Here is a 21684-nt window from a genome sequence, read left to right as displayed (position 1 = left end):
AAGTGCCGGCATAATGTAGAGGTGGTTTCAGAAATACTCAGACAGAGGGGTTTGGGGGGGAGGGGTATCTGAAGTCATTATGAGCCTTTTCGTGCTTGAAGGAGAGACTGCATGGAGGAGGGGCTTATATATACACATACACACTCAAAATTTGGATGCATGCAATTAAAATTCTGACATTTGCCAAAAGGCAAACTGTTATCTAGAAACCTTTAATAATACATTTGTTGTTATACATCCAGAACTGAACTTATTTCCAGCAATCCAGACACAACAGAGACTGGAGATAAGGTGGCAAATTGACAGTCAGTGTCATGAAGGGAAATTTAACATCACAAAAAATTTTTTACAATCACATTTCCAGTGATCCTTCACTTCTCTTTGGCAGAAAAAATTCAAGGTGCTCCTGATGTTATGAGTTTCTCCATTGCCTGGAGAACTCCATCACCACTCATGTTGTTAAGCTGCACAGAATTTTCTTTTCCATGATCTAAAAAAATATGAAAAAGTTATCATAATCTAATCTCTCAAGCCAAACATCGCACCTGTCACAGTATAAATGAAACAGCCCAATTCAGTGTAAAAAAGTCAACTCAGTCTCAACCCAGGATTAAACACGAGAGACTAAGTTTGACCATGTTCCCAAGCACCAAGAGAGTTGAAAATACAGCATGTAGCAGGGTATTTTTAACGAGCTTCAAGGTGTTTGAAAATGTGGTCACTTCACACTGTCTTGAGCATTTGATCCATATGTATATCTCAGTCAAAACTAAAACTTAGGAAGTATTGTAACACTGTTACTGTCACAATTTCCATTGTTCAAACTTTATTATAATTTAATGAATTATATCGAGTGACTTTCAAAACCACATGAGCTGAGAGGATAATTGTTCAACAGTGGCTGAATGGTTTGTGATATTAATAGGGTCAAACAGCCACAGAATTTTGCTCTGACACTTGTTTAAGTCCATTTTTAAATTACAGTGAAGTTCTTACCATATCGTGCATACATCTTTGGTTGAATTCCACTACATTCTCGAACCAGGATGGGAATTTGGGGATTCTCTTTCTTAATACCAATGTAGTATTTCTCCAAAAAGTCCCTAAGACAAAAGCAACAACACCGTCACATCTATAGACACCCAGTGGATATTATGGACAGTGGTTTTCATCTGTGCCTGCTGCACACCCATGTATTTTCTCCTTACTTTTCCCACGTAATTAAGACCTTCCATTAATATAGACACTTTCCAAATGAGTTTTTGTTGCATGCTGCATGACACAAGTGAAAATTAAGAATGTAAAAGTTTAGGAAACCCAATCCACCAACAATGGTTTCCATATGCACATTCTAATTCTCTTACCCATATTTAAGTGTTTGTGTCAGCCTAAAATGAAAACAAAAGAGGGCGGTTTTCTACTTTCGGTGTTAATTAAATCCAACAAATCTGCCATTAGTTGTGATACATCACACCTGTGTATGCAGAACAACTGCACCAAACTGCCTTGTTAAATAAAGTATGTATGTGTTTGCCTTATAGTTCAAAATTTTCATCAACAAGACTGCTTCTATTTGTAACCTTACGTAGTTTCAAGATGTTTTGAAATAAATAAGCTTAAATAAAAGATGTTTACAGCTACCGGTAATTAATCAAAACTAATCTTTGATGTGCATACAACCCAATAAAAATTATCGGTGATGTTGACTTTCTGTAACAGTCTCCAATCTCTGTTGCTGCAGTGTTAGTTATAGTTGCATTAATGTGCTAAGGATCAAATGAAAAAGGTTAAAGCTTAGTTAAGCTTGCATAAGCTTCAATATAAGCTTAGATCAGCTATGCCTGATGTCTGGTTTTACAGTTATAGGGCACAAAAATACGGTAACTGGCGATTGAAGCATGGAGTACTAGCATCATAACAAAGTTTTAATTCCTTTGTAATCAGTTACCTTACGCCTTGACTACTTTGGGACTTTTGACACAAGTGAATACGGATTTCTCTCACGTATTTACCAAGATTTGAACGCCATGCAGCCGCCATCTTGATTTTCCGACTAGTACCCAGCTCGCCTCGGTTTGCTTTCACTTCGCAGACTTCCGCCACTCTTCCGCCAAGTGCAGGAGGCTCCTTAGCTTGGAGTAGAAACTGCAACAGTGCTTGTTGCCAAATATCTCATAGAAACGCGAAGCCACATAATTAACGTGACGAGATGCAGCACCACTTGGAGACCCCATGCGATGTTAGAATAGTGGTTGAAGGCGGAAAAGAGATCAAAGCTCATAGAGATATTCTGTCAAAAGCAAGTCCTTTCTTCGAAAAGCTCCTAAATTCTGACATGAAGGAAAGCAGAGAAGGAGTTATTCATTTTGAGCATTGTTCTGCGCGGCTCATGGAAGCTATCCTCGAGTTTATTTACTCTGGAAATGTTCAGATTTTGCCAGAAGATGCAGAGGAAGTGATGATCGCTGCAGATTTCTTTCTACTTCCAAATCTCGTAAAAATCGCTTCGCGATCTCTAATTATGACTACTTCAAATTGCCTTTCAACTTTCTTCATTGCAGAGCAGTTGCATATCGAGGAGCTTATTGACAAAACCAATAAATTTATTACAGCAAATTTTGCTGCTGTGGTGAACTCGGAAGAGTTCATGAATTTATCTGTTGAGGAAGTCGAAAGATGGATTTCAAGTGATGGAGTCATCTCCTGTGAAAATGATATCTTCAGCATTGTAGTTAGATGGATTGATTATGACAAAGACAAGCGACAAGAGCATCTTGAAGATCTATTTCCACTTGGTATAGTGGCTTGTGGTGGAAATCAAGCATTCTGCTACATTCCTCGTCAAGCGAAGTGGTATCAACTAACATCATCAAAATATGAATTCAAGGGTCCCCGTCAGTTGTTGTCATGGAACGCGAAATTATACAATTTCAGTTTGAGGTTGTTTGGGTCAGGTTTTCTTTGTTATAATCCTTATTCTCGTACAAAATGTAAATGGACGATGCTGAAGTTACCGAGCAAACTGGTTCCTGAGATGGCAACAGTGCTCGAGGACTGTGTTTACGGCGTAGGGAGTGCAAGAGGACATCGGCTCAAGTTCATAAGCAAGTACAACGAGTACTCTAATTCATGGGAATGTATTTCTGCATCTGATGGAGACATTGTCAAAGGTGCTTGCATTGTGGGTGAAGGCAAGTGTCTGTATTTCATTGGTGGAATTCCAGCCTCCACTGCGTGTAAGAAATTTGATACCTCGGAGATCAAATGGGAGAACACAGCACGCATTCTAGAGGGTAGATACAGTGCTTTTGGTGCGGCCTACCACGGGAAGATTTATGTTGCTGGAGGTAAACGGCACGGCGAGGACTATCTAAAATCTTGCGAGGTGTACAATGTAACGACAAATGAATGGCAGTTTATAGCAAGGTTGAATTTCCCTCGTGTAGAGGCCAGTATGGTTTGTTGCTATGGTATAATGTATATACTGGGTGGAATCAGCAATGAAGGTATTTCAAGGGCGTTAACGGTTGAACGTTACGATTCTGAAAAAAACAAGTGGATCGTTGTAACGGCAATACCTTCCAAAGTCGCTACAAAGTCTGATTGGGACAAATTTCAAGCTTGTCCACTAAGACATTACAAAAGAGTTCTTGCTTGTTTCCAGGCCATTGAGAAAAACGAAGATGATGAGGACCAAACAGTCGATTAAGAAGAGTTTTATTAAACTGTGGCGACAGATAATTTTTGAAATTATTGGCTTGTTTGTTGGGTCTACAAACAGACCATTTCCGAGGTACTTTTTGCCTCAGTTTCAGAACGAGTCTTCGTGCAATTTGCATGAAAATGAATCTGTAGTCAAAACGCACCTTCATATGGATGGTTTCACACGAAGGATCGTTTTGACACAGAGACACAGAGACAAAGGGGCAATCGGGAATGACCTATTGAAGCTGTGAAATTAAAACAAGCCACCTTGGCTTTCCGCCTACATTTAGTTTGTTGTAAAAATCTTTGAATACATAAACAGCTTTGCTTCTTCGTAGACTTGAATGCGAACAACTGACTTCTGTAGTGATGAAAATCTTCACGGATTTCGCTGTTAGTTACTTCAGCTGCAAACATCTCAAGAAAATACAGATTTTGTACAAAAAGATATATTGTTAGCAGTCGTTTATCCCAGGACGGAGGGGAGGGGGGGGGGGGCCTATGTGAAAAGGTCGGGGGTGATCGTCGTTGAATTAAACCCCTAAAGGAAACCAATCTGAACGTGGTTCGAGTTTTATTTGACTCCTAAAAGATACCACTTAAAACGGAAATGACAGCGTTCTTTGAGTGCACCTTATAATTAAAGACACTTTGACCCGGCGACTAAAACTAGTGTCGTTTCGTCTTCAACACCCTAAGTGAGACCAAGTAGAGACATCGATCTTTCATATGGGAGTTGCCCCCCTCGCCTCCCCCCCGCTTCCCGAAGATGTTTGTCGTGGATTATCAATAAAATTTATCAACTACGTAAAACCCCAACCGACTTGTTTCTGGCCTTTTATGGATCTTAATGTTCCAGCGAGACCGCTAATTACATCATAGAGAACATTTGGAAAAAGAAACTAAGTGAGTTCGGGACGTTCTGGCTGCTAATATATCTTTGAAGGTACTCGATCAAAACTGCGGAAATCCGGTGCTAACTTATGTAATTTATTCTAGATACAACTGTGGAGAACATTTAGAGACAGTTCGTGTTCAACCATAGGTGATAGAGGGAATAGTTATGAAACCTGGCAAAGTTCTTTGTTGTAGGTTTTGGTTGGCTATTTTTGGGGTTGATCCTGCGAAAAACCTGGGAAAATACAAAAGGTGGTTATGTGTGCACATACAACTAACCAGTAGAAGCATTGCGATCACTTAATTCATCCATAGTCTATATGAGCATGAAGCAACAGATTTGCAAGGTCAAGGACCTTCCAACATGAATTTTAACCTGTTTGTTTGCTCCTTTGATGTTAACCGGGCTTCTTAACCATTCCCTCGACTATATATATAACTATGATTTCACTGTAAGCCATATTCTATAAAGGTCCTTTAGTTAGTCGCTGTTAGGTTTGGAAAATTGTACCTCTTTTTCAGTTCCATTATAAAAGTTGCAAAGATAGAATTAACTGGAAACCAGAAGGAAATATAGAATTGCCGAGACAACGCCCGGGGGAGGTACTTTGGGAATTTCTGGGTGGGGATGTGTCGCTGGGACCCTGGAACCCTTAGCCTATACCGGAGCTAGTTCAGCTGAATTTTGCTACCCTATACTGGAGTAAACTCCCCAAATCCTCCCATCTATCGACACTGTTGAGGCTGATTTGCGTAAATTTAAACTTGCTGATTTGATTTTTTTTATATTTTTGAGTGGCAATTCCTGGTTTCCTTAGTCTAGATAAAATCTTCAACCAACTAGTCAGTTTTGTGAAAAATTATACCCTATTCTAGAGCCAAACGCTCTGATTGATATACCCTATCCTAGAGTAAATTGCTTGAAAACCATACCCTTCACAGCGACACATACCTATATAGCCCATATATGGCAGTGCCCACCCCCCCCCCCCCCCGGGAGACAACGTAACTCGCTTTTGGTTTCACAAGGCAACGACTAGTAAGTAATATAGTAAACAAACTTTCGGAAAAGAATTTGCTGGCTTGTACACACCCTAAGCCGCAATCAGAAAATTCTTGGTATCGCGAGTCATGTATAAACAGAAAAATGACAATTTGTAGCAGGCATGATCGTGCTAGAAATTGGCTTATCTTATCAGGGATATAAACTTCTGTCTTTGCTAATTGCTTCCGAACCTTTGCGATTTCCTTTGTTGCTAAGCTAAGCATCTGTTTTCATGTTAGTTCGGAGATTTTGATGGTAAAGACGCTATTCCTAGCTTGCCCGGACGGCCGGACCCTGCAGCCTAGTCCATGATATCTATTTGAATTCAGATTTGTTGTCGAAGCTTGGTACAAGAGGGAAATTAATTTTATGAGTAAGCTCAAACTGAAGTTAATTAAGTGGCGTGCAGAGCCTGGGGATAGTTCCCTTTTGCATGAATGATGTTAGTAATACGTAGTATATCAGCTAGATCTCTCAGTTTTACATCTTTGAGTCAGACTAAGATGGCTGGCACACAGCCGAATCACGTTCAAGCAGAATTTTCGTGCACGAGTTTTTACCAACGGATGTCGATGGAACTATGACCTTCAGATACAGTTAGAGATTTAATCTCCACAGTCTTTGAGTGGCGGATCGGTTGAAAGTGGCTCGAAAGCTCGGAAGCGTAAGATTTTACTCTGAGTGTTAATGGCAAGATAGCAGCTGCTGACTGCCAAAGTGTAATTAAGATTTTTTAAACCCACTCCATATTCACATACCATTATGTTAAGAATTTCTGTAAAAAGGAAATGTCAAACAAAATGTGGCTTTCTATATCCATGATTTTCCGACAGGTCCAATAAAATCGCCGCAAAGAAACAATTAAAACAGGTTTTGCGTACATCGAACATTGGAACTTACACCTTTATATTGGACAAGTCATAAAAGTTAGCAATACTTTATGTAACTCGTAAATACAGTATTCATAAATCAAAAGAACTCTCCAAAGAATATTAGTGCAATACCTGAGAAATTTGTATTTAGCGTTTGCGGTGTTTGGCGTATCCACTACCAGCCACACTCATTTGTCGCCTGAGGGAGAAATGTCAACAGATGAAATTCCGTGAAAAAAAAAAAAAAAAAAACTGAAATACGTGATTAAGTTATGAACAGTGTTGATCCGTTGACGCTCAGGCCGAAAAATGCACATATATTCTGTTTTAAACGTGTGCAAGAGAAACTTCAGCTTTCATGGAAACTATCGATGGCGGGGTAAAAGCTTTGTACATGTGAAAGTGTCGCTGCACGATGTTTCGTGTTATTCTCACGAGAAAAAATTGAGATCGACAGCATTAGGGTCTGTTTGTGATACAAGTTATGCTTTAAATAAAATTGTTTAATTAAGAAATAGTTCAAGTTTGTTAGGTTAAAACATTTCAAGAGGAAATGTAGTGTTACCGGAAAAGGGCCCGCCAGGAGGAAAAAATGGTATTGCTACGTAAATACCTCTCTTCTGTGAAATTGGATTAACTATAAGTAACATCCTTATAAGCTTTTAAGGAAAAGAAAACTCCGATAACATCGCCACAGGCCTTTCAAAAGCGACGCAAACTTCTGCTTTTCTGCTCTCAATTAGTGTGTTAACCTGAGAACACAACCGCCTCTGAAAGCCAACCGTCCGGAACGATTAATGGAAGAGAGAAAACTCGACCAATGTGAATACCAGAATTTCCTGTAGTGTCTGAGACTCCAGCAGATTTAAATGATCCTTATTCACGATTTGAGGTCGTTAGTGTCGTTCTCTAATGAAATGCACAGTACGTGAACGGAAATCAATAGATGATAAAATAATCCATTCCTTGACATGTTATGTTGGGTTGAATTTGAAAACGGAGTAGGAGTGTTTTTTTTTTTTTTAGTTCGATCGTCTATAACAATCCACACTGCTGTTGCCTTTCTTCAGAAAATCAGATTTATTAACGTTATATTAAACTGAAGCAGATAATGCCTAAATATTTGGCTGCACGGGCGGGCAACGAAATAAAGATGGCACACCAGTGACCTATTGCGCCAGAATTTAGCATGTAAAACAACACGTCCCCCTTTGCTGAGACAGTAGAAAAAGATCGTGACCAAAATTTTTAGAGTTATTTTACTTACAGCAAAAATATCACGTTGCTGTTTTTGTCGTAATCAGAAACTTATTGCTTTCGCTCTGGATTTACTCGCGTGTCATATTAATTACAGGCAAGTTCTCCTTCTTTCAGCGATAAGATCTCGTCGACAAAAAAGGTTATACGCCTTTTAATAGGTATCGATATATACTGACGTCTGCAAACCAAGTCGTAAACGCAATCTAATCAGAAAAGCGAACAGTTGCAAGTTGCAGCGAGCCATAGCTAGGCAGTCACATTTGGCAAAAATATGTTCGTGCAAAATAACTACTTCCTACGTCTCGAAATACGTGTAGCGCGAAGGTCAGACTTATTTTTAAGCCTTTTCTAGTAGACGTGGTCTACAGCTCTCAAATAGTATCCCGCTGTTTAATTTGATACAAAGATTCCAAAAAAAAATTCTGCGGTTACAGTTCAAGTAATCAATCAATGAAAGAGTTGCTAAAAATAGTGTTGGCCCTCCTCGCTATCAACGCCCACGGAAATGGAAAAAATACGCTTTTGATGACGAGCTTTGATTGGCTGGTTTAAAATGACGCTTGATTCCAGAAATACACAGCTCTTGCAAGTATTTAACAACTTTCACAACTTTTTCTTTCCACAGTGAACGCAACGTTCTGCAGTAGAGTTTTCAAGATGCCGTCGCGTTATTCCAAAAGAGAATCAAGCATGTTTGAAGAGGAATACGAGATTCAGAAGCTGATAGGCGAGGGATCCTTCGCAAAGGTCTACAAATGCTTAGAAAAGGAATCCGGGAACATTTACGCCGCGAAAGAATTACAGATTGGTAAAGAAGTTTCAGATATGGAAGCCATCAGAGAGGAAATGGAGATTTGGAAAGGTTTACAGCACGAAAACGTTGTGTCCCTACACAGAACATTTACGGATAACTCATGTTTTTATCTCGTGTGTGAATATCTGGATAGCGGAAGTTTATTTGACGAGATTGTGGGACAAAAGGTATACAGCGAGGAACAAGCGCGGTCCATTATGAAACAGGTAAGAGCTTAATTCATCAACTTCTCTTGTATTTTTTTTTTTTTTTTTTTTTTTTTTGTATTCAATTTATTACACCAGCTTGGTATTTTGAACCACTAAACCCTCAACCGATTTTTATTTTTAACTCATATTCAAAGCTACGCGTTTTCTCGGGAAAACGAGAAAAACCAAACTGGATTTAAGGAAACTGTCCCTTTAGAATATTTTGAATTATCAAGTTTCAACCGAATCGGAAATTACGTTTAGTTTCTTTGATATTTGGTGTGAAGATCAGTACTGCTTCAATTTCACGGAAATGCACATTAACAAAGCGGCGCCGATGGCGAACCCTCCTTGTCACAAGTTGACGTCACTGTCATTTGACCATACCGTGACCTTTCAATTTCCATGCTATCAACATGCTATCAAAGCAGTGAGCTTTGCGCCAGATCTACAGTGGAACAGCATCTTAATAACCTTCTATTTCTCAAGGAATTTGCTTCAAAAAACCCTTTCGACGAAAACGAAGTGTTGTAAAGGTATTGATATGGCGCGGGATAGACTACGAGCAGTCTCTCTTTCGATTGGTCCGTCGAGCGAGACCGTAAATAAACCGCGATTTTCTTTCGCGTGACACATAAGTCCAAAATTAACCCAGAATAAAATAGTTAATAAGCTTTACTTGAACTCCAAATAACATGCTTCAGGGTTATTTTCACCGTAGAATTCGAATTTGAAGTCAAAAATCAGTTTTGTAAGTTCCATTTTTTGTCGTTTCAGTTACGTAATTAAAGGACAGACAGAGGCCAAGTAGGCTTTCAAAACAAAGTTGAAAATAGCTACCACTGTTGTTTGTCTCTAATATAGTGTTAACGTATTTATGTAACACAAGTAAACTTGACCTTGAAGGTCAAGCTTTCTTGTGTAATATAGATAAGTTAATACATCATACGTAATTCTCTTTGTTGATCTTCTCCGCCAAGGAAGTCAACACTGAAATGATACTGAATGATCAACATCATGGTTCTCATTTCTTCCCACAGCTTTTACAAGCCCTAGAATACATTCATGGTCAGCGGATTGTTCATCGCGATGTCAAAGCCGACAATCTACTTCTCAGTCGCTCAAGACACTCAGACCACGTGACAGTAAAACTCGCTGATTTCGGTTTGGCGCGAAGGTTGCCGCATGACTCTGACGCCATCAGCTGTGACGCCAGTGGTGCGCCGTTGTTTCTTGCACCAGAGACAATTTTAGAAGATCTGATTGGTCAACCAGTTGACATGTGGGCATGTGGTGTCATATTGTTCATTCTTCTAGCAGGGTACCCACCATTTTGGAGTAGCAATGACGAGAAATTATTGCTTTCCATTCTGCAGGGGCATTACAGTATGCCTTCGCCGTATTGGGACAATGTGTCGGATGAAGCCAAAGATCTTGTTCGGCGATTAATTGTTGTGGAACCCAGTCAGAGACTCACAGCGTCTGAGGCGTTGAATCATCCGTGGATTCAAATGGAAACGCAACAGCAGGCACCACAAAAACACGGTCAGCGGAGAAACTTCGCAGCGGTGATTTGCGGTGTTCGAGCAATGTTGAAATTCAGAAGAATGAATCTCAAAGACTCGTGTCACAGAAGAAAGTCAGGCAAAGAAGTTGTTAACTGAAATATTTAGACTGGGCTTTATTCATCGATGTGAACGATGCACATAAAAGATTATGCCATCGGCGTTAAATTAAATAAAATTAAAATTAAAGTAAACTGACTATTTAAAATGTTTACAGGTAGACAGAAATGTAAAAATTTTGTAATTGTGACCTTTGGATAAGCCCATGGTCAGTAACTGTATATGTATGAAATTGGTAAATATTGTTGAGGGAAATATTCTGCAAATCTTTCGTGAAGTCTGTAGTGTAAATGTTCTGCTCATTCTTGTACCTGCTTCTAGCTCTCATGTTTTAGTTCGAGCTCAAAACAAATTCTTACACTTTGTCATCGAGTTATCATCGTGTTATTTGGTCACTCACAGTGCTTCTTAGGCTCGTAACGACAATTTCAAATTTAGCATCCTTGTGTGAAATGTCTTACACTGCGAACTATTCCCTCGCTGAATTTCTAAGAAAATAAGGGCAAGAAAAATCGAGAAACAAGCGGCAAGGCTCCGAGACTTGCATAATTATTTAACTTCACCAGAGAAATTTCCGCTGCTCGTATACTGTACGAGTTGAAAGATTTCTCAAATAAATGCTGAGAACCAGATGATTGTTTCAGTTATTTCTGGGTTATAAAATTGCGACGTGAGGCAAGTATTTCTGCATGTGTCTGACCGTCTTTCTGTCAGTTAAGTCAAGAGGCTCTTTTGAAAATGTCCTAGCAGTGTTCAAAAACAACCCCCTTATCGAGCCTTTCTCAATGGTTTCCTGAAACCATCCACACTATGGCATGGAAAAGGTCCTGTTGTTATTTTACAATTCCCCTTTCCGAAACCGCGGGGACTTCAGCAAAACAGCAAGTAGTGTAATGACAATAGTGATGAGATAAATCCAAGCAAAGAGACGATTCATAATCATGGCTGCCATTCTCCACTCCTCCCTCATGGCGTCGGCTTCTTCCTTTTTGAAGATGTTGTCTGTTAGAACGGTCATGTTTGATTGTTCTCGGCCTCTGTTTTCACGCAGTTTCACTGCAATGAAATCAAAAGAGAGGAAGAAGCATAACTGTTAAATTACAGTTCTGACAAACCACGACATGAGAAAATATTTGAGTAAAAGGAACCTGTAGATCATCAAGGGTTACTTCCTGTGTTACTTTATGGCGTGAACATTCATTCAAAAGGACGTCAAGAGATCATGGTTCGTTGATGGTAAACTTGTACTAAAAAAAGTTTGTCAGTTGTCGTTTTCAGTTCTCGATTACCATTTGACGTGCCGTTTTTAATACCCTCCTGCAGTTTATCATTGGAAGACTTGCCTATCCTGAGACAAAGTAGCTGCATTTACATGACGTGCATACTGCAATGTGTTTTCCAAAGGTATAAATATCATTCCCTAGAAACTAACCTTGGCGCCACTCCTGCACAATCTGGGCCTGTCGAACACGGCCAGCGGATGTGCTCAAACGCACCAGCCGTGCGCAGTAGTTCAGAACACAAACCTACCATGAAGGAAACATAAAACCAAATATCGAGTCTCGCTACTTATTGCTACACACCTTTTGAATGTTATTTCTGAAAACTTACTGTTACACAAAGACAGTGACTTCTTCAATTAATTGACGATATCTTCTATTTTTGTCAGCTATGTGCGTGACAATGTGTGAAAATTGTGAGACAGATTAATTCTTGTTCCAATCAATCCAGCAGCTTAACAGAAAAAAAATAAATCAAAGTTAAGATTAAACTTAAATTTCAAAACTAGTTTTCATCTCAACCGAACTTTCAGTTGCCTGATTTTTTCCATAGCCAGGTGCTCAGAAAATTGTAATACTTGTAATAAATTCACATTAAAAAAAAGCTGAATGCTGCTCTAAACCATGACAAGTCGATCTTGAATTACCCTGATCCAGGCGGGAATTGGAGCCGAAGAATTGTCAGGATGGTAAAAACGAAGGATGAGACACGCCATTCCCATTGCCGCTGACACCTCAATAATAGTGCAGGCGTAGTAGACAGCAATTAGCGGAATAACCTTTGACGTGGCTGGTAATTTGTCCTAAAGAGGAGAACCAGATAATTACGTACAGTCGTAGACAGTCGCCCAAGAGTGTTTTGCTCATTAAGTTCTCTACTCCTTATTATGAAAACAGAGGCTTAACATACTTACCATCAACATTAACAACAAAATAGTAAACGACAGCAACACAGTGACTCCAAACGACATTCTCTCTCCAGACTCCGGCGGCAGCAAAAAGACAAGTAAGGTTAGGACTGCAATCAACACGCACGGCAATATGAAGTTCATCATGTAAAACAGAGTGCGTCTGCGCAACTCCAGATGATACGTCACTTCCGGGAACTCTCCTTCGCAGCAATCGTATCTTAGAAGTTTGCGTTCTGATCTAACATCAAGCAGGATCCACTCACCATTCTCCACGTATCTGTATTATGAAGCATAAGTTTACTGTGAAAAAGAGTTCTTTGAAAACTTGGACGGCTCTCAAAATTCCCCTTAGGCCTTGATGATGATGATGATGACGAAAAAAATAAACTAAATCTTAATTGGCCGCTCCCCGATGGGGCTTTTCAGAGCCAATGAAACCAAATGATGATGATGATGATGATGACGTTGGTGACCGTTGTGGTGATGGTGATGACGTTTTTAAGTTTTAATGGTGGCGATTTAACACTGGTATGTTGTATTGTTTTATTGGTCGTAGTTTCCCTGTTCAGCTCCTTCTATCTGTGAAAAAACCTATTTAAAAAGTTACCTATGGTAGACTTTCTCTTTAACAGCTACATTTGAGGGGTCAAGACACCAGCTTAACACCCTCTGAAATAGACATGACGAGAATAAAGCCTAACGAATTTGCCGTCTTGATGCAGCACCATACTCTGAGAACTAATATTAGTAAAACTGATTAAAAGTCATTAAGGAGAGTTAAAGATAGGATTGAACATATTAAAAGATAACATACTGATCTATGCAGATAGAAACTTACGAGCTTAAATCTGCACTGTCTCCTCGTGGATGGACATCCAGAAATTGACTGCTGTAAGACCACGAACCAAAATTGAGCTGACAAGTTTGATCGTCCAGTGGGAAGAACGTAATGTCGATTTCACACGAACTTGTGAAAATCACTGGGTTCAACCATGATACATTCCCATCATGCTTCACAACCAGGCGTGCTGCCGTGCTGCGCCCGTCTGTCATTGCTTCAGCACTAGAAATAAAAAAAAAACATTCGATTGGATTTAAGCATTTTATGATTCTAATTCATCTATCAATTGCAAAATAAAGCGCGAACATTCCCTAAGTCGACCCAGCCCCACACGGCATGTTAGTTACTTAGCAACAACTTTTTGCCTGTAACCATGTGCTTTGTCACCGGGCGAGTGATCTGTTAGTGTTTTTGTCAGCAAAAATCAACAGGTCTCAGCTCCAGTTTACGCGCGGCTATCGTACAGCTATCCTGGAATCACTCTGACTAAGCAAGGCAGGCAGCTGAGATGGGAGGTACAATTTTTGTACAATATTTCAAAGAGACAAATTTCTATTAGTAGTTGTGACCATTTATGAGCCATGTTCTGCGTAACGAGCCTAGCGAGGTAATGAGAAAGTCTCACCTATTCAGTAAAACAACGTCTGGTAACCAAGCTTTCTCTGGGTTGATGATGATCTGTGAGATTTCATACTCAGTTTTATTCCAAGAAAACCTGGGATCATTCCAATACTGAAAAGATGAAATAAATTAAAGCGATAACTAAGAAACTACGTACCGTGAATAGGTGGTTTTACTAATCTTACAAACTTAGAAAAGTGACCAGAAAGAACCCTGGGACCAGACTAGTGGCGTTTCTCCAGTGTCTCTGGATAGCCTGAGTAGCATGCTGGGATAGCCTGAATGGCATGCATGGCAGCTCGCAGCAAAGTAGACTCTAATTGATTCTCCTCGACTCGGAGATCATTAGATCCTAAGTCTGACCCAGGCAGTGTGGAAATGATGAAGGAGGGCGGGCTCGAGCTGTGGAGAGATAGTGATTGGTAATTTACTACATCACCGTCATCGTCTCTCTTGACCTGTGAGTGGATACATCAAAAGATGTCTGACCTTACCTAGTGTCACTGATACGGTGCATACCAAAGTCAAGTTCAAGTTAATAACAAACAAACGACAAAAGAACAGACGATTGCTTTTATTGTACCTGCCTCACCCATACGTTTGTGGTTATGACTTCTTCTTTTTCATCCTGGAATAAAGAAGATCAGTGTAAAACCTTCTGTGAACTATAATTAACCCGCCTACGTTCTTTTGGAGGGACGAGAAAAAGATGATAAATTGCGGGTGTTAATGACTCCCTGTACATTCTCCTCAGTGACATCCTATCTATGATGACAACGCAAGTGTAGAGACTTTGTAAAACCACAGGGAAAAAAATAATAAAAATAATAATGATGATGATGATTTTTATGAAAAGCATGGCAGTCGATGACCCACTAAACTAGACAAGTTTTTCCCTCAAGTTTTTCATTTCTACGATGTTGAGGCTGCTTAATTTGAGATCAAAGTTCGTTGTGTTATTGAATATTTACATTTGACTAATTATTAAGTTAACAATGAGAATGTCCCTAAACCAAAAAAAGTTTAATGAATTGTCCAATAGCTTTGTGTGCATGATAGGCAGTTTGGTGCATTCTTTATAGTTGTCCTTAAGTGTTCAAATTATATGTTATTTTTTATTTTTGATAAAACTATAAGCAAGCCAGATGGAAAACATAAGTATAAATAACCAAACAAACAAGTAAAAACAGCTTTGACAATCAATCTCTCATTATTGCCCACAAAGCAGTTACAATTGAGTGAATAAGAATGATCACGAATGACGTTTGAATTAATTTTCACCGCATATTGTTTGTTTTTTTTTTTTAAGTTCAAGGTCTCTATGTGGTGTTCTTGTTGTTTTTTAATGTTTTTATTTATTCACTTCAATATCACTTTACTTTAGTCATGGCTAAACTAAATTGAACAAATTTAATCTTCCTCAATAACTATATAATAACTACGTAAGGCTCGTTGATTATTGATTATTGGTAAAATAATACTACAGCAGTTGATTACAACCTAGGAATAATTATTATTCATACATTGCTTCCTAATGTGATAAACATTAAAATCAAATTTGTTAAATCTTAGGGAAAAAAAATTGGCACAGCGTGAATCAGAAATTATCAATACACCATGATTAGGTATAAAGCAGTAAAGTATAAGTCAAATATTTTTATTGAACATCATAAAGAATATAATTGGGTGCGATATTAATCAGGTTCAATAACCCTTGAGATACACTAACAAAGTGTAAATCAGATAGTATGTAATGAATTACATGAAATATCCTGGTAAATACACAACAGTACAGGACAATTAATTCAATTCTTGTGATTTTGCCACAAAGGCTGGTTACAGTATCTAACTTAACAGTCTCTTCCGTGAAAATTTCCTACATCATCAGTATTACTGGTATTGTGCACATAAATATATATAACAAAAATGCTTGGATAATAAATTATATCATTTAAAATGGTTTACGTATATTCCACTGGTAGCTGCAACAATGAAGCTTGAAGACAGATAAGCCTTTTTGGCATGGAGTCAACTTGGCTCCACGCATCCTCTTGGATAGCATAACACTCCACACTATCCAGATCATCATATGGTGATTCCCTTTCTCCCCCAAACACATAGACATAATCTTCAACACTGACAATGCCACATGCTGCACGTGGCACAATAGGAGCAGAAACCAGACTCCACTGATTCAAGCTCTTGTCAAATATTTCACTATTTGCTACAACAGCAGCACAATCTATGTCACCGTACCCTCCAACGACTATTATTTTCTCACTAGTAGTGGCCGCAACAGCAGCCGCAAATTTTCTTGCATTGTTCATATCTGCAATCTGGCTCCATTCATCACTTGAAGGAGCGTAGCACTCCACACTCTTAAGACAGGCATTATCGTCACAACCTGCCATGACATAGATGAGCTCATCTAGGACAACTGCACAATGAGCAGCACGAGGATGTATCATTGGTGACACCTCTTTCCATTTGTTATCTTTGTAATTATACTTTGTACATTTAACTCTAGGCACATTTCCAATCTCACCACCAATCATGTAAAGTTCCTCATTGTGGGTAACCAAAGAACTGTGCAGAATTGCCTTCAGAGCCTTATCACTGGCAAACCACTTGTTTTGTCCAGGGTTGAAGTAACACAAAGGGGCAGATGGGGCATCTGAGTTGCCACCCACCACAAACAGTTGACCACCACACACTGCAGCAGCGTGCCGTGTACGAGGCCAGGGCATCATGGGCAGGTTCAACCACTTCTTGGAGGAAAGAACAAACCCAAATGTCTCATCGGTTGGCTCTTGTCTGAGATTGTCAATATTGTGGCCACCTGTGAGGACAACTACTAGCTCCTTCCGTTTAAGGCACAGGCGAGGTCTTTGCATCAAAACTTGGTAACTATCAGGGAAAAGAAATGCATCCAGGGCTTTGAAGAGAATAGTCGTACAAGGCAGGCTATTTAGGACGAGCTTTTCTTTACAGAGAATCTCTCGAAGACTGTACTTCGACATCGAGAAAATTCTCACGCATTTTAGCAGGTCGGGGAAGCAACATTCTCTTGATGAAAGGTCGTGTTTCACCCACATAATAACTGCGTCATAAACCTCTTCCTCTTTAGATACGATTATATCGTCTCGAGAAATTAGGTCCTTAACCTTGTCAAAGTCCAGAGACTTGAAATCATCCGATTTCACGACGGCGACAAAATTTTTAACTTTGTAGGTTACTGCAGCTTTCTTTAACGACTCACAGTTAAACTGTACAGCAAATGATTCCAGAGCAAGACAATTTGAAGCACTAATGGTTTCCTGCAGGAATTCGGAAGCTTTCAATTTTAAACTTGGTAAGATCAAGTAGTCCGCCGCCATTACCAAATCTTGAGCGTTAGAACAATCGGCTTTCGCCGTCCCAGTGTACGTAAATTGAAGAGCTTCGCTTAGAGCTGCACATTTAACCTGTTTGAGCTCCACAAAATTATTTTCGTTTTCTTTAAAGGTCGAAGTAAACAGAGCTCGGAAGTAAGGGCTAGCGGCGGTCAAAACACATCGATGAGCCGCGAAGTCTTTGCCTTCCGCTCTTATAGTTGTATCACAGAGAATGCTTGACTTCCTCAGCCCGTTTAGGTTACGGATCAATTCTTCTTTAAACTCCTTATCAAACAGTTGCTTTGCACACATCTCCATATTTGCTGATAAATTTTCTGGGCCCCGTTTGCCAGTGTGTCAGACCATTCCCGCTCCCAAGTTTTCACCACGTGTTTCCCATCAGTAACCGGGAGATGTAGGAATCACGCAATGGATCACGCCGTGAATCACGCAATGATCAACGCTTGTCCAGCGAAATATCAGAAATGCCGCCGAGGGTTTGAAGACAGAAATAATATATAAAAATATGGATGACATCCTCTCTTGGGATAATCAAATCCAACCGTCCTCAAAATAGCCTGTGTAGTTTGGCGGATTTTAAACAGGCTGGTTGTTGGGCGCAGTGATCGCCCTTTTAAAGGCGGCCCTGGAACCAAGAGACTATGTAGATCATAGTGCGTTACCAAAAATTTTTAAAACACCGCGTTCTCTTGCCTTCAGAGACTCTCCGGGGGGACCTCTAAGGATATGTTTATTACCATAACCCACAGAGATAACAAAATAAATACAAATACAAAAGAATGTAAGCAACAGAACGTAAGAGGCAGAATAGGCAATTTGGTTACTCACTATTTTCATCAACTGCGGCAATGCGATGTCCATGGAAATATGAACCACATCTGATTCCTTGAGTACAGGGCGAGCTTTTCTGTTGTAGTCTTTTAGAATATTACGCAGTAGTTTCTCTTCCACGGCGCTGGTATAACACACTGCAAGAATCGTAACACTGTCAGGCTTAGAGCCTAAATATAACCCTACGCAAAATAATACTACAGGGGTTATGTTCAATCTAGTGGCAAAAAATATATATATTACCTAATCTTACTTGTGGCGTTTTTCACATTTCTCCTGTCACTTGAAATTTGATCCAAGTCAGTTCCCGTTCAATTATTAAAAGTGATATAATACATAACTTATTTTATCATGATATCGCCATAAAGTCAAAATATGAAGGTTATCGGTAATCATGAACGACTTTTGCTTGGCTCGCACAATTGATTATAAAAAAAAAAAAAAAAATTCAGTATTTTCATAGTACTGATATTTTCTTAGATATAGCTTACTTGATATTAAAGCCACACTCTCCCTCAGTCAATTAGCAATAGATGCGAAGAGGACTTTGTTTCCAGCCAGTTTCTCTAGTTTTTAATTATGTCTCACAATGGACATCAGTTAGCACGCTCACGGAGCCGCAAAAAATGCAAAGCAATATCCAGGGCAGAAAAGGGTGTTTAACAAACAATCTGCTTAACTCTTTTCAAATTCTATTCATCTGCTGCTTTTTCCAAAATAGGAACATGACAGGTGAAGCGCAATGGAAACCGGCCTTATTTCAAACTAATTAAACGGTATAGACTATGGCATCTTTCCCACCGTGATCGTGGGAGCGCTTTGTAAAATTGAACTGTTTCTGTCGCATATTATTTCTAAGATTAACCAATTTAATTTCAAGCAGACCAGACTGATTATCATCACTAAAATTGCGAGATAACTGAGCAATGTTGATGATCGTCCATTCAGTTTATTCTTCGCTGACGTGTTCGTTTACAATTAAAACTACACCTACCTTGGTTGTTTAAGGCAAAAACCGAGAAGAAAATTATCACCAGCATATTTTCTATTCAAGATCACAGCTCCGCGGTAAAGGAAGTTATATTTTGCCTAAAAAGCTTTTGACGAAACTACCTCGCTGGACTGTGAACCGCAAAACAGGTGGCCAATTGACAATTGAAACAAGACTTTGGAAATTTATTTGCATGGAAATGAAGACAGCCTGATAATGATATTTCACGCAAGTGCCTAGATTGGCAAGAGAATGATAAAGTGAAGCATCAATGGAAAAGTGAAACTGGGTAACCTATCTTAAAACTAACATGACGCCGTCAGACAGGGGGGAGAAATTAATAGTAACATTTTGTATAGGGTCTAAAATTATCTCCTAATATTTGGTGAAGGCGCAACAAATATCAGGTCAAACTGCCAGATTTCGGGACATTTTACAAGTCTTAAAGACACGGTACCGTAAAGAAGGCCACAGTTTTTCCATCATGTTAGGAAGTCGTCATAGACTAAAACTGCAAACTGAACATTGAAGATGTTTGTGTAATTCATAAATTACCTACAATGCCGGTATAAACACGGGATGGTAAGGTAAAAACGGGCTGCAAGAGTAATTACAACATACAACAATGTTTCGGTCTATACAGTTTTCCTTTCAGCTGTCTTAAATCATTTTAACTGTATTCGTTTCAAATTGTTTCAGAAACCATATTGCGGACAAGACTCATCAATGTGCTTCATTGTCGCTTTTACGATGACCAGTAGAGAGATTCCCCAATGGACGCCACATTCAATTCAGATCGGCTTCTCTTATTCAATTACGAGGCGAAGCAACGTGTCTTTGAATTTTAGTGGAAAGAACAACCCATATGCCATGCTAAAATGAGTTGATGAAGCCTGCGGACTAAAGTTTGCCACTATCAAACTTTCTTTCTTTCATCTAGTTTGTACACCTAAGACATCACCTGCAGATTTGTCACCATAGACACAACTCCTAGGCCGTCATTGCTACTTTACAGGGTTCAAGGTGACTTGCGCGCGCCGATTTGTAGCCAATACTGTTTTTAGCGAACTCATGTCTCTACCTTGGTTTGACAAAGGAAAGCAGTGAAGAGGAAACTGTGGTCCGTACCAGTTGTTTACCAATCCTCATTACGAAAAAAGTATTCCCTCCCTTGCCCGGCGGGCTTGAAGACCTTATATACTTCTTACGGCTATCTGCCGGGGGATGGGATATGAAGGAGGACACGGAGCATACGAGATTTGTGCTGTTCACTTCATTTTCATCACTTACCATTCTATTTCTTCCAAGGGTTCCGTCATTTAATACTCATTGACTGAATAACCTGTTCCAAGCAACTCAGCTGAGATACATGGTTCCTCTATGTCATTGATTTCTGTTTCCTTCTTAACACAGAACCCCCGAAAGTCTTTAAAAACGTTATATTCTGGGCAATCTATCGAATGTCTGCAAAGACACAAAATATTTAAAGGATTTCCGAGGCTCGCTCAAAGAAACCCGAGGAACTTTTTCAGAAGAAAAAAAATGGAATTCCCACTTTCCCATAACCCATTGTTCCCAATTGTATTGAGTGTGAAATCCACAAGTGGTTTGTTTCCCACCAATAAAACACCTGTTAAAGTAAATTGTCACATCATTGTTATATTCATGTTATTTTTTCTTTTAGCTATTGTCAAACAGGCAATTAAGCTGTCAAAACACGAAAAGTACGTGAGTCCCTTTCTTCTCTGTTCCTGGTGTAATTCATTCTTTATGATAAGAGAAATCTTGACCTCAGTGTTTTAAGTCCGTATTTAAACGCCTTAGAAAATCGAAATGAACCAAAAACAAAATACTAATATGCCTAGGTAAAAAATATGGTGACACAAGACTGAAACCATTAACCACGGTCCAAACATAAAACTGAACAATAAAGGGGACCCCGTCATTAAAATTTAATGTTTATTACAACGTACAATCAACATTTGCCGCTCTTGTTTTAAGGAGGCTGCGGCCGAAGTACTTGTTGCTGCCGACGCTCTTTAATATTCTCCAATATTATTTGTGTGTACGTGGTACTAAGCAAGATGTGTTAGCTGTGGTCCTTCATAAATTACACCATTTACACATTCATAGCTGGGCGTCGTTATTTTGAATGAAGAAATTGCATACAGAATGAGATCCAACTGTGTTACGGCTAACCATTGTTCTTGTCCTTGAACCCAAGCAGTAAAATATCAAAGCCACGCTTCTTTCAGTAAACAACAGCTTCGTGTTCTCAATTTCTGTGACAAAATGCGAACAAAAAAGCAAGCATACTGCGATTTTTCTGGGTGTTTCGTGCCCGAGAAGCTGTAAAGGATTCGGGTAAGAAACCGTCATTAATTTTACTGGCGCAATGAACTGAAATG

The 21684-nt window shown here is 39.3% G+C and overlaps 5 protein-coding genes across 5 annotated transcripts; 2 read left to right on the top strand and 3 right to left on the bottom strand.

Annotated features, from left to right (window-relative positions):
- Nucleotides 1-192: 192 nt before the first annotated feature.
- On the bottom strand, nt 193-2090 carry LOC110056829 (NADH dehydrogenase [ubiquinone] 1 alpha subcomplex subunit 2-like). The gene is made up of 3 exons (XM_020763380.2): nt 1949-2090; nt 997-1103; nt 193-490 (listed from the first exon to the last, which is right to left on the bottom strand). The coding sequence occupies exons 1-3, from the start codon at nt 2038-2040 to the stop codon at nt 396-398; spliced, it is 294 nt and encodes a 97-aa protein (XP_020619039.1). The 5' UTR covers nt 2041-2090; the 3' UTR covers nt 193-395.
- LOC110056828 (kelch-like protein 40) lies at nt 2082-4522 on the top strand. The gene has a single exon (XM_020763379.2). It carries the CDS (start codon nt 2210-2212, stop codon nt 3707-3709), a length of 1500 nt encoding a protein of 499 aa, XP_020619038.1. The 5' UTR covers nt 2082-2209; the 3' UTR covers nt 3710-4522.
- Nucleotides 4523-8372: 3850 nt separating this feature from the next.
- On the top strand, nt 8373-11038 carry LOC110056772 (calcium/calmodulin-dependent protein kinase type II subunit delta-like). Its single transcript, XM_020763302.2, has 2 exons — nt 8373-8799; nt 9822-11038. The coding sequence occupies exons 1-2, from the start codon at nt 8437-8439 to the stop codon at nt 10443-10445; spliced, it is 987 nt and encodes a 328-aa protein (XP_020618961.2). The 5' UTR covers nt 8373-8436; the 3' UTR covers nt 10446-11038.
- LOC110056771 (neuronal acetylcholine receptor subunit alpha-7-like) lies at nt 10448-19706 on the bottom strand. Its single transcript, XM_020763301.2, has 9 exons — nt 19280-19706; nt 18283-18422; nt 14643-14687; nt 14064-14170; nt 13436-13660; nt 12601-12874; nt 12334-12489; nt 11839-11932; nt 10448-11462 (listed from the first exon to the last, which is right to left on the bottom strand). The coding sequence occupies exons 1-9, from the start codon at nt 19323-19325 to the stop codon at nt 11245-11247; spliced, it is 1305 nt and encodes a 434-aa protein (XP_020618960.2). The 5' UTR covers nt 19326-19706; the 3' UTR covers nt 10448-11244.
- Nucleotides 15347-18270, bottom strand: LOC149102488 (kelch-like protein 38). Its single transcript, XM_089273394.1, has one exon. The coding sequence runs from the start codon at nt 17749-17751 to the stop codon at nt 16021-16023; it is 1731 nt and encodes a 576-aa protein (XP_089129520.1). The 5' UTR covers nt 17752-18270; the 3' UTR covers nt 15347-16020.
- Nucleotides 19707-21684: the final 1978 nt, after the last annotated feature.

The sequence above is a fragment of the Orbicella faveolata genome, unplaced genomic scaffold, assembly GCF_042242905.1.
Source record: "Orbicella faveolata isolate gen_17 unplaced genomic scaffold, um_ofav_v1 contig_35, whole genome shotgun sequence".
In the NCBI taxonomy this organism is placed as follows: domain Eukaryota; kingdom Metazoa; phylum Cnidaria; class Anthozoa; order Scleractinia; family Merulinidae; genus Orbicella; species Orbicella faveolata.
Note: the sequence above shows the minus strand (reverse complement) of the source record. Positions and strands in the feature narration are given on the sequence as shown.

Coding starts and splice junctions, on each gene's coding strand:
- LOC110056829 (XM_020763380.2), bottom strand. CDS start 2,040: ATGGCGGCTGCATGGCGTTCAAATCTTGGTAAATACGTGAGAGAAATC. Junction 1,104..1,948: donor CAAAGTAGTCAAGGCGTAAG/GTAACTGATTAC, acceptor CTTTTGTCTTAG/GGACTTTTTGGAGAAATACT. Junction 491..996: donor AAAGATGTATGCACGATATG/GTAAGAACTTCA, acceptor ATATTTTTTTAG/ATCATGGAAAAGAAAATTCT.
- LOC110056828 (XM_020763379.2), top strand. CDS start 2,210: ATGCAGCACCACTTGGAGACCCCATGCGATGTTAGAATAGTGGTTGAA.
- LOC110056772 (XM_020763302.2), top strand. CDS start 8,437: ATGCCGTCGCGTTATTCCAAAAGAGAATCAAGCATGTTTGAAGAGGAA. Junction 8,800..9,821: donor CGCGGTCCATTATGAAACAG/GTAAGAGCTTAA, acceptor TTCTTCCCACAG/CTTTTACAAGCCCTAGAATA.
- LOC149102488 (XM_089273394.1), bottom strand. CDS start 17,751: ATGGAGATGTGTGCAAAGCAACTGTTTGATAAGGAGTTTAAAGAAGAA.
- LOC110056771 (XM_020763301.2), bottom strand. CDS start 19,325: ATGCTGGTGATAATTTTCTTCTCGGTTTTTGCCTTAAACAACCAAG. Junction 14,688..18,282: donor TGCCGCAGTTGATGAAAATA/GTGAGTAACCAA, acceptor TCTTTATTCCAG/GATGAAAAAGAAGAAGTCAT. Junction 12,875..13,435: donor GACAGTGCAGATTTAAGCTC/GTAAGTTTCTAT, acceptor TTCATAATACAG/ATACGTGGAGAATGGTGAGT.